The sequence below is a fragment of the Salmo trutta genome, chromosome 33 (assembly GCF_901001165.1).
Source record: "Salmo trutta chromosome 33, fSalTru1.1, whole genome shotgun sequence".
In the NCBI taxonomy this organism is placed as follows: domain Eukaryota; kingdom Metazoa; phylum Chordata; class Actinopteri; order Salmoniformes; family Salmonidae; genus Salmo; species Salmo trutta.
In genome coordinates this window covers 40,656,872-40,669,371 of record NC_042989.1, presented here as the reverse complement: position 1 = coordinate 40,669,371, position 12,500 = coordinate 40,656,872, and the positions used below count along the sequence as shown (strand labels likewise).

General features: G+C 43.1%; 1 protein-coding gene across 1 annotated transcript in view; it reads right to left on the bottom strand.

Annotated features, from left to right (window-relative positions):
- pcnx1 (pecanex 1) overlaps positions 1 to 12,500 on the bottom strand; it is a gene marked incomplete in the record, with an annotated part of 93,444 nt that overhangs the window by 19,671 nt on the left and 61,273 nt on the right. The window contains 6 exon segments of the mRNA XM_029730959.1: positions 607 to 860; positions 2,344 to 2,559; positions 8,285 to 8,343; positions 8,978 to 9,107; positions 9,389 to 9,497; positions 12,264 to 12,441. Coding sequence (XP_029586819.1) covers positions 607 to 860; positions 2,344 to 2,559; positions 8,285 to 8,343; positions 8,978 to 9,107; positions 9,389 to 9,497; positions 12,264 to 12,441 — 946 coding nt within the window.

The following is a 12,500-nucleotide window of genomic DNA, read 5'->3' as shown; positions in this document are numbered from 1 at the left end:
AGAGGGGAAGTAGGGGGAGGGGAAGTAGGGGGAGGGGAAGTAGGGAGAGGGGAAGAAGGGAGAGGGGAAGTAGGGGGAGGGGAAGAGGGGAAGTAGGGAGAGGGGAAGTAGGGGGAGGGGAAGAGAGGAAGTAGGGAGAGGGGAAGTAGGGGGAGGGGAAGAGGGGAAGTAGGGAGAGGGGAAGTAGGGGGAGGGGAAGAGAGGAAGTAGGGAAGAGGAAGTAGGGAGAGGGGAAGTAGGGAGAGGGGAAGTAGGGAGAGGGGAAGTAGGGAGAGGGGAAGTAGGGAGAGGGGAAGTAGGGAAGTAGGGAGAGGGGAAGTAGGGAGAGGGGAAGAGGAAGTAGGGAAGAGGAAGTAGGGAGAGGGGAAGTAGGGAGAGGGGAAGTAGGGAGAGGGGAAGTAGGGAGAGAACACAAGTTTAGGAGTTTAGTACCTTTCTCATGGGCAGTAGGAGATTGCATATAGGACATCTGCAATAACACGAGATTCGAACCGATAACATCTCCGGTTTACCTCCAAGCAACCTGCTACCCCGGTGTAGAATAGCTACAACCCTCTGTATTATCACAGATTAAACAGCAAACTAACAGCCGGGCCTCCTACTCACCTTGACGTAGTAAGTAGTCAGGATGCGTCTGAGGTCAAACACCTGGAGCATGGAGGCAGCGCTGTTGTCCGTGATGCTGTAACCCTCCAGGACGTACTTGGTGACCAGCACTTCCCAGGCCAGCCAGCGCTGTCCGAAGGCCGCGTTGAAGGACAGGACATGTGGCAGGTGACCTGGCTCACAGCAGCAGCAGCTCTCATCCTCCTCTACCCCCTCTGTGATGGCCTCCACCTCCCGCTGCTGGCAGTACGTACCTGGGGGGGAGGGGGGGCAGGATGGCTTCAGAAACATGCTATAATGCTTCATAAACTCTATTACCTAACCGCGACAGAACGGCTTCAGAAACATGCTATAATGCTTCATAAACTCTTTAACCTAACCGCGACAGGACGGCTTCATAAACATGCTATAATGCTTCATAAACTCTATAACCTAACCCTAACAGCGACAGGACGGCTTCAGAAACATGCTATAATGCTTCATAAACATGCTATAATGCTTCATAAACATGCTATAGTGCTTCATAAACTCTATAACCTAACCCTAACAGCAACAGGACGGCTTCAGAAACATGCTATAATGCTTCATAAACTCTTTAACCTAACCGTGACAGGACGGCTTCAGAAACATGCTATAATGCTTCATAAACTCTATAACCTAACAGCGACAGGACGGCTTCAGAAACATGCTATAATGCTTCATAAACATGCTATAATGCTTCATAAACATGCTATAGTGCTTCATAAACTCTATAACCTAACCCTAATAGCAACAGGACGGCTTCAGAAACATGCTATAATGCTTCATAAACATGCTATAATGCTTCATAAACATGCTATAATGCTTCATAAACTCTATAACCTAACCCTAACAGCAACAGGACGGCTTCAGAAACATGCTATAATGCTTCATAAACTCTATAACCTAACCCTAACAGCGACAGGACGGCTTCAGAAACATGCTATAATGCTTCATAAACTCTATAACCTAACCCTAACAGCAACAGGACGGCTTCAGAAACATGCTATAATGCTTCATAAACATGCTATAATGCTTTATAAACTCTATAACCTAACCGCGACAGGACAACTTCAGAAACATGCTATAATGCTTCATAAACTCTATAACCTAACCCTAACAGCGACAGGACGGCTTCAGAAACATGCTATAATGCTTCATAAACTCTATAACCTAACCCTAACAGCGACAGGACGGCTTCAGAAACATGCTATAATGCTTCATAAACTCTATAACCCTAACAGTGACAGGACGGCTTCAGAAAAACCTGGTGAACACTATGATTTAAACGTAAATGCAGTTATTCTGACTGGAGAGATCTGCAAGCTGAACTCAAAAGTCTCCCGTTGACATCAACTAACAATTGAAGCATCAGGCAGAATTGTACTCGCTTATATCAAGTCAAATCAGGCCCTGAGAGAATTGTAAGAAAGCCTCTTCACATCGTGATAGAAAGTGTACCGACTGTAGCCACTTCCATAAAAACCAGGTCTTATTTCTGCTAGGCTGCGTCAGAAGAATCTGTCCTTTCTCCAGTATGACACTTGTTCACTTCCATGACTGGTATGTGGAAAATTCTGTCTAGGCCAAGCCTACACCAATACAACGCTTTTAAAATGTGTGGGGCGTAGGGAACGAGTGTACACTTCTCAGGAGGAAGGAGAGCTATTTAACTAGCAAGTTGAGTTTATTTTATGTGACTCCATCCCTCCTCCTGACCTCTGAACTCCAGTCCTCGGAGCTGGAAGGTGACCAGTCCATTGCCGATCTCCACCAGGTGAACCAGGGCGTTGAGGTAGTCTGAAGCCAGGATAAAGCAGTCCCCTGTGGTGTAGTTCCCCCAGCGGCCCAGCAACAGGTCTCCACAGAGGCTGTGCTGCAGGGAGCGCGTCAGGTGCTCGTAGAATATAGAATTCAGGTTGTTGTCGTCAGAACCTGATGGAGGAAAGGACAAATTAAAACTTCAACAAGACGGGGAAAAATAATTGCTAGCTATCTGAATATACTAACTACTGTAATATGTGGTTGTCCACCTAGCTATCTGAATATACTAACTACTGTAATATGTGGTTGTCCACCTAGCTATCTGAATATACTAACTACTGTAATATGTGGTTGTCCACCTAGCTATCTGAATATACTAACTACTGTAATATGTGGTTGTCCACCTAGCTATCTGAATATACTAACTACTGTAATATGTGGTTGTCCCTCCTAGCTATCTGAATATACTAACTACTGTAATATGTCGTTGTCCCACCTAGCTATCTGAATATACTAACTACTGTAATATGTGGTTGTCCACCTAGCTATCTGAATATACTAACTACTGTAATATGTGGTCGTCCCACCTAGCTATCTGAATATACTAACTACTGTAATATGTGGTTGTCCCACCTAGCTATCTGAATATACTAACTACTGTAATATGTGGTTGTCCCACCTAGCTATCTGAATATACTAACTACTGTAATATGTGGTTGTCCACCTAGCTATCTGAATATACTAACTACTGTAATATGTGGTTGTCCACCTAGCTATCTGAATATACTAACTACTGTAATATGTGGTTGTCCACCTAGCTATCTGAATATACTAACTACTGTAATATGTGGTCGTCCCACCTAGCTATCTGAATATACTAACTACTGTAATATGTGGTTGTCCCACCTAGCTATCTGAATATACTAACTACTGTAATATGTGGTTGTTCCACCTAGCTATCTGAATATAACTACTGTAATATGTGGTCGTCCCACCTAGCTATCTGAATATACTAACTACTGTAATATGTGGTTGTCCACCTAGCTATCTGAATATACTACTAACTACTGTAATATGTGGTCGTCCCCCCTAGCTATCTGAATATACTAACTACTGTAATATGTGGTTGTCCACCTAGCTATCTGAATATACTAACTACTGTAATATGTGGTTGTCCACCTAGCTATCTGAATATACTAACTACTGTAATATGTGGTCGTCCCACCTAGCTATCTGAATATACTAACTACTGTAATATGTGGTCGTCCCACCTAGCTATCTGAATATACTTACTACTGTAATATGTGGTCGTCCCACCTAGCTATCTGAATATACTAACTACTGTAATATGTGGTTGTCCCACCTAGCTATCTGAATATACTAACTACTGTAATATGTGGTCGTCCCACCTAGCTATCTGAATATACTAACTACTGTAATATGTGGTCGTCCCACCTAGCTATCTGAATATACTAACTACTGTAATATGTGGTAGTCCCACCTAGCTATCTGAATATACTAACTACTGTAATATGTGGTCGTCCCACCTAGCTATCTGAATATACTAACTACTGTAATATGTGGTCGTCCCACCTAGCTATCTGAATATACTAACTACTGTAATATGTGGTCGTCCCACCTAGCTATCTGAATATACTAACTACTGTAATATGTGGTCGTCCCACCTAGCTATCTGAATATACTAACTACTGTAATATGTGGTCGTCCCACCTAGCTATCTGAATATACTAACTACTGTAATATGTGGTTGTCCACCTAGCTATCTGAATACACTAACTACTGTAATATGTGGTCGTCCCACCTAGCTATCTGAATATACTAACTACTGTAATATGTGGTCGTCCCACCTAGCTATCTGAATATACTAACTACTGTAATATGTGGTTGTCCACCTAGCTATCTGAAGATTAATATACTAACTACTGTAATATGTGGTTGTCCTCCTAGCTATCTGAATATACTAACTACTGTAATATGTGGTTATCCTCCTAGCTATCTGAATATACTAACTACTGTAATATGTAGTTGTCCACCTAGCTATCTGAATATACTAACTACTGTAATATGTGGTCGTCCCACCTAGCTATCTGAAGATGAATATACTAACTACTGTAATATGTGGTTGTCCACCTAGCTATCTGAATATACTAACTACTGTAATATGTGGTTGTCCACCTAGCTATCTGAATATACTAACTACTGTAATATGTGGTTGTCCCACCTAGCTATCTGAATATACTAACTACTGTAATATGTAGTTGTCCCACCTAGCTATCTGAAGATGAATATACTAACTACTGTAATATGTGGTCGTCCCACCTAGCTATCTGAAGATTAATATACTAACTACTGTAATATGTGGTTGTCCACCTAGCTATCTGAATATACTAACTACTGTAATATGTGGTTGTCCCACCTAGCTATCTGAATATACTAACTACTGTAATATGTAGTTGTCCCACCTAGCTATCTGAAGATGAATATACTAACTACTGTAATATGTGGTCGTCCCACCTAGCTATCTGAAGATTAATATACTAACTACTGTAATATGTGGTTGTCCACCTAGCTATCTGAATATACTAACTACTGTAATATGTGGTCGTCCCACCTAGCTATCTGAATATACTAACTACTGTAATATGTGGTCGTCCCACCTAGCTATCTGAATATACTAACTACTGTAATATGTGGTCGTCCCACCTAGCTATCTGAAGATTAATATACTAACTACTGTAATATGTGGTTGTCCACCTAGCTATCTGAATATACTAACTACTGTAATATGTGGTCGTCCCACCTAGCTATCTGAATATACTAACTACTGTAATATGTGGTCGTCCCACCTAGCTATCTGAATATACTAACTACTGTAATATGTGGTCGTCCCACCTAGCTATCTGAATATACTAACTACTGTAATATGTGGTCGTCCCACCTAGCTATCTGAATATACTAACTACTGTAATATGTGGTTGTCCCACCTAGCTATCTGAATATACTAACTACTGTAATATGTGGTCGTCCCACCTAGCTATCTGAATATACTAACTACTGTAATATGTGGTCGTCCCACCTAGCTATCTGAATATACTAACTACTGTAATATGTGGTCGTCCCACCTAGCTATCTGAATATACTAACTACTGTAATATGTGGTCGTCCCACCTAGCTATCTGAATATACTAACTACTGTAATATGTGGTTTTCCCACCTAGCTATCTGAATATACTAACTACTGTAATATGTGGTTGTCCACCTAGCTATCTGAATATACTAACTACTGTAATATGTGGTTGTCCCTCCTAGCTATCTGAATATACTAACTACTGTAATATGTGGTTGTCCCACCTAGCTATCTGAATATACTAACTACTGTAATATGTGGTAGTCCCACCTAGCTATCTGAATATACTAACTACTGTAATATGTAGTTGTCCCACCTAGCTATCTGAAGATTAATATACTAACTACTGAAATATGTGGTTGTCCACCTAGCTATCTGAATATACTAACTACTGTAATATGTGTTTGTCCACCTAGCTATCTGAATATACTAACTACTGTAATATGTGGTTGTCCCACCTAGCTATCTGAATATACTAACTACTGTAATATGTGGTTGTCCACCTAGCTATCTGAATATACTAACTACTGTAATATGTGGTCGTCCACCTAGCTATCTGAATATACTAACTACTGTAATATGTGGTTGTCCCACCTAGCTATCTGAATATACTAACTACTGTAATATGTGGTCGTCCCACCTAGCTATCTGAATATACTAACTACTGTAATATGTGGTTGTCCACCTAGCTATCTGAATATACTAACTACTGTAATATGAGGTTGTCCACCTAGCTATCTGAATATACTAACTACTGTAATATGAGGTTGTCCCACCTAGCTATCTGAATATACTAACTACTGTAATATGTAGTTGTCCCACCTAGCTATCTGAAGATTAATATACTAACTACTGTAATATGAGGTTGTCCCACCTAGCTATCTGAATATACTAACTACTGTAATATGTGGTTGTCCACCTAGCTATCTGAAGATGAATATACTAACTACTGTAATATGAGGTTGTCCCACCTAGCTATCTGAATATACTAACTACTGTAGTATGTGGTTGTCCACCTAGCTATCTGAATATACTAACTACTGTAATATGTGGTTGTCCCTCCTAGCTATCTGAAGATGAATATACTAACTACTGTAATATGTGGTTGTCCCACCTAGCTACCTGAATATACTAACTACTGTAATATGTGGTCGTCCCACCTAGCTATCTGAAGATGAATATATTAACTACTGTAATATGTGGTTGTCCACCTAGCTATCTGAATATACTAACTACTGTAATATGTGGTCGTCCCACCTAGCTATCTGAATATACTAACTACTGTAATATGTGGTTGTCCCACCTAGCTATCTGAATATACTAACTACTGTAATATGTGGTTGTCCACCTAGCTATCTGAATATACTAACTACTGTAATATGTAGTTGTCCACCTAGCTATCTGAAGATGAATATACTAACTACTGTAATATGTGGTTGTCCATCTAGCTATCTGAAGATGAATATACTAACTACTGTAATATGTGGTTGTCCACCTAGCTATCTGAATATACTAACTACTGTAATATGTGGTCGTCCCACCTAGCTATCTGAATATACTAACTACTGTAATATGTGGTTGTCCCACCTAGCTATCTGAATATACTAACTACTGTAATATGTGGTTATCCTCCTAGCTATCTGAATATACTAACTACTGTAATATGTGGTTGTCCACCTAGCTATCTGAATATACTAACTACTGTAATATGTGGTTGTCCACCTAGCTATCTGAATATACTAACTACTGTAATATGTGGTTGTCCACCTAGCTATCTGAATATACTAACTACTGTAATATGTGGTTGTCCACCTAGCTATCTGAATATACTAACTACTGTAATATGTGGTCGTCCCACCTAGCTATCTGAAGATTAATATACTAACTACTGTAATATGTGGTTGTCCACCTAGCTATCTGAATATACTAACTACTGTAATATGTGGTTGTCCACCTAGCTATCTGAATATACTAACTACTGTAATATGTGGTCGTCCCCCCTAGCTATCTGAATATACTAACTACTGTAATATGTGGTTGTCCACCTAGCTATCTGAATATACTAACTACTGTAATATGTGGTCGTCCCACCTAGCTATCTGAAGATGAATATACTAACTACTGTAATATGTGGTTGTCCACCTAGCTATCTGAATATACTAACTACTGTAATATGTGGTCGTCCCACCTAGCTATCTGAATATACTAACTACTGTAATATGTGGTTGTCCACCTAGCTATCTGAATATACTAACTACTGTAATATGTGGTTGTCCACCTAGCTATCTGAATATACTAACTACTGTAATATGTGGTTGTCCCACCTAGCTATCTGAATATACTAACTACTGTAATATGTGGTCGTCCCACCTAGCTATCTGAATATAACTACTGTAATATGTGGTTGTCCACCTAGCTATCTGAATATACTAACTACTGTAATATGTGGTTGTCCACCTAGCTATCTGAATATACTAACTACTGTAATATGTGGTTGTCCACCTAGCTATCTGAATATACTAACTACTGTAATATGTGGTTGTCCCTACTAGCTATCTGAATATACTAACTACTGTAATATGTGGTCGTCCCACCTAGCTATCTGAATATACTAACTACTGTAATATGTGGTTGTCCACCTAGCTATCTGAAGATGAATGAAGTGTAAGTGCCTCTGGATAAGAGAGTCTGCTAAATGACTAACATGTCATGTAAATGCAGAGACAGACAGAGACAGATTCCACCCACCTGGGTTTCTGTCCAGTTGAGAAGCCAGTCTGGTGTTGGAGTGATCCACTCTCTTAGTGCTGCAATAGAGAACAGATCAATGAGAAACTCACTCCGACTGATACTACCAACACACATCTACCAAGAGGAGTAAAATGACTACAGACAGACAGACACAGAGAGAGAAACAGACAGACAGAGAGCGACAAAAAAAACAGCTAGACAGACAGAAAAACAGCTAGACAGAGAGCGAGAGGGACAGACAGAGAGCGAGAGGGACAGACAGAGAGAGAGAAACAGACAGACAGAGAGCGAGACGGACAGAGAGCGAGACGGACAGAGACAGAGAGCGAGACGGACAGAGACAGAGAGCGAGACGGACAGAGAGAGAGCGAGACGGACAGAGAGAGAGCGAGACGGACAGAGAGAGAGCGAGACGGACAGAGAGAGAGCGAGACGGACAGAGAGAGAGCGAGACGGACAGAGAGAGAGCGAGACGGACAGAGAGAGAGCGAGACGGACAGAGACAGAGAGCGAGACGGACAGAGACAGAAAAACAGCTAGACAGACAGAGAGAGGGAAAGAGAGCGAGACAGACAGAGAGACAGACAGACAGAACAACAGCTAGACAGACAGAGCGAGACAGCTCTACCAAGAGGAGTACCGTAACAGACAGACAGACAGACAGACTAGTATCAGAGAGATGATTTTTACTTGTAGTCTCTCTCCCAGAACTTGACAGGTCTGACGTAGGAGGTGATGAAGATGGCGCTGCCCAAGAATGGGTTGAGAGGAGTGGAGAGGACAGCTGACACTACAGCCTGAACAAACAGCATGGCAGAGTCTGGGAGAGAGTAAGGAGTCAAGGAGATTTTACACACCTCACATAACCTTAAGATAAAACCTAGATACGTCAAGTCCTACTCTCAGATAAATGACCATCTATACCATCTCCAGGACATGATCAACATGAAAAACAAGGTCCTTCAACACTCTGTGGGCATCCATCTTTAATTTTTTATGATTAGTAGCTGTTCTGTGGAAAAGGAGAAACCTGTAAAAGATCTGACGGTAGAGATCACGTGGGAGGCTCATCTGACCACGGTAAAAAAAAGAGAAGGATACGAGGCACAGCGAAGGGTTGAGCGAAGGCGTGAAAAGCCGACCCCCAGGTGATCTGCCACGGAGCGATGTAGGTGTAGACAAAACGCAGCTTGTAGAACAGCTCCCAGAGCTACACAACAGGAGAGAGAGAGAGAGTTAACTTCATATGTACTACATTTACATTACATTTAAGTAATTTAGCAGACGCTCTTATCCAGGGCGACTTACAAATTGGGTGCATTCACCTTATGATATCCAGTGGAACAACCACTTTACAATAGTGCATCTAAATCTTTTTTTTTGGGGGGGGGGGGGGGGGGGGGTGGGGTGTTAGAAGGATTACTTTATCCTATCCCTGGTATTCCTTAAAGAGGTGGGGTTTCAGGTGTCTCCGGAAGGTGGTGATTGACTCCGCTGTCCTGGCGTCGTGAGGAGCTTACATTTTCCTTCCTTTCTTCCATTTACCGTGAAAATACACATTGATCAATATTTCTGTAAATGTGCCATATTTAGTCAGCCATCTTATTTTCCTATGTGGGTAGGGGGAGGTAGGAAACATACTCTGGTCAGATTTTTTATATATTAATCCTTATATTCTATCATAAAGAACAGGTCTGTGTTTCATTCTGGGAAGACTTTCCCTTCTCGCCATCCTCGTTCACTCACCCTCCAACTGGCTCTACCCAGTTTCCTGCAGTAATGCTGGTCTCTACCCAGTTTCCTGCAGTAATGCTGGTCTCTACCCAGTTTCCTGCAGTAATGCTGGTCTCTACCCAGTTTCCTGCAGTAATGCTGGTCTCTACCCAGTTTCCTGCAGTAATGCTGGTCTCTACCCAGTTTCCTGCAGTAATGCTGGTCTCTACCCAGTTTCCTGCAGTAATGCTGGTCTCTACCCAGTTTCCTGCAGTAATGCTGGTCTCTACCCGTTTCCTGCAGTAATGCTGGTCTCTACCCAGTTTCCTGCAGTAATGCTGGTCTCTACCCAGTTTCCTGCAGTAATGCTGGTCTCTACCCAGTTTCCTGCAGTAATGCTCGTCTCTACCCAGTTTCCTGCAGTAATGCTCGTCTCTACCCAGTTTCCTGCCAAAATGCTCGTCTCTACTCAGCTTCCTGCAGTAATGCTGGTCTCTACCCAGTTTCCTGCAGTAATGCTGGTCTCTACCCAGTTTCCTGCAGTAATGCTGGTCTCTACCCAGTTTCCTGCAGTAATGCTGGTCTCTACCCAGTTTCCTGCAGTAATGCTGGTCTCTACCCAGTTTCCTGCAGTAATGCTGGTCTCTACCCAGTTTCCTGCAGTAATGCTGGTCTCTACCCAGTTTCCTGCAGTAATGCTCATCTCTACCCAGTTTCCTGCAGTAATGCTCGTCTCTACCCAGTTTCCTGCAATAATGCTCGTCTCTACCCAGTTTCCTGCAGTAATGCTCGTCTCTACCCAGTTTCCTGCAGTAATGCTGGTCTCTACCCAGTTTCCTGCAGTAATGCTGGTCTACTACCCAGTTTTCCTGCAGTAATGCTGGTCTCTACCCAGTTCCTGGCCGTAATGCTTGTCTCTACCCAGTTTCCTGCAGTAATGTGGTCTCTACCCAGTTTCCTGCAGTAATGCTGGTCTCTACCCAGTTTCCTGCAGTAATGCTGGTCTCTACCCAGTTTCCTGCAGTAATGCTGGTCTCTACCCAGTTTCCTGCAGTAATGCTGGTCTCTACCCAGTTTCCTGCAATAATGCTGGTCTCTACCCAGTTTCCTGCCGTAATGCTGGTCTCTACCCAGTTTCCTGCAGTAATGCTGGTCTCTACCCAGTTCCTGCAGTAATGCTGGTCTCTACCCAGTTTCCTGCAGTAATGCTGGTCTCTACCCAGTTTCCTGCAGTAATGCTGGTCTCTACCCAGTTTCCTGCAGTAATGCTGGTCTCTACCCAGTTTCCTGCAATAATGCTGGTCTCTACCCAGTTTCCTGCAGTAATGCTTGTCTCTACCCAGTTTCCTGCAGTAATGCTGGTCTCTACCCAGTTTCCTGCAGTAATGCTGGTCTCTACCCAGTTTCCTGCAGTAATGCTGGTCTCTACCCAGTTTCCTGCAGTAATGCTGGTCTCTACCCAGTTTCCTGCAGTAATGCTGGTCTCTACCCAGTTTCCTGCAGTAATGCTGGTCTCTACCCAGTTTCCTGCAGTAATGCTGGTCTCTACCCAGTTCCTGCAGTAATGCTGGTCTCTACCCAGTTTCCTGCAATATGCTGGTCTCTACCAAGTTCCTGCAATAATGCTGGTCCTCTACCCAGTTTCCCTGCAGTAATGCTCGTCTCTACCAGTTTCCTGCAGTAATGCTCGTCTCTACCCAGTTTCCTGCAGTAATGCTGGTCTCTACCCAGTTTCCTGCAGTAATGCTTGTCTCTACCCAGTTTCCTGCAGTAATGCTGGTCTCTACCCAGTTTCCTGCAGTAATGCTGGTCTCTACCCAGTTTCCTGTAGTAATGCTGGTCTCTACCCAGTTTCCTGCAGTAATGCTGGTCTCTACCCAGTAATGCTGGTCTCTACCCAGTAATGCTGGTCTCTACCCAGTTTCCTGCAGTAATGCTGGTCTCTACCCAGTAATGCTGGTCTCTATCCAGTAATGCTTGCAGAAAATCCAATCCCATCAAATGTACGAAGTGGAGTAAAAGAGGGCAGAGGGAACATCTTCCTGGAATTAAAGCACAGTCCTTGAGTCAGCGGGAATTGAACCCATGACCTTTGGTGTTGAAAGTGCTCTACCAAGTGAACCATACTGGACCAGCGGTACTGAACCATACCGGACCGACAGCCTAAATCTCAGTCGACCAAACAAAATCGACCAGTCGACTAAATGGGGTCAGCCCTACTAATAAACATCTCCCAGGTATCAGCTCCCTTAGTTCCCCTCACCTTGCTGAAAACGATGGACATGAGGAAGAGGTCCAGCAGCAGGGTCTCTGATAGGTTGCGGTAGTCGAAGGTGAAGAAGAGGACGGTGAAGAGTACTGTGATGTACTGGTAGGTGGGGCTGCTGTAGGAGGAACGAAGCAGCTTCAGACCTGCCACTGTTATCATCAACGCTCCAACCCCGGGGGGGGTTAGAGAGGGAGGGGGGGGTGAGAGAGAGGAGCGAGAGAGAGGGGGAGA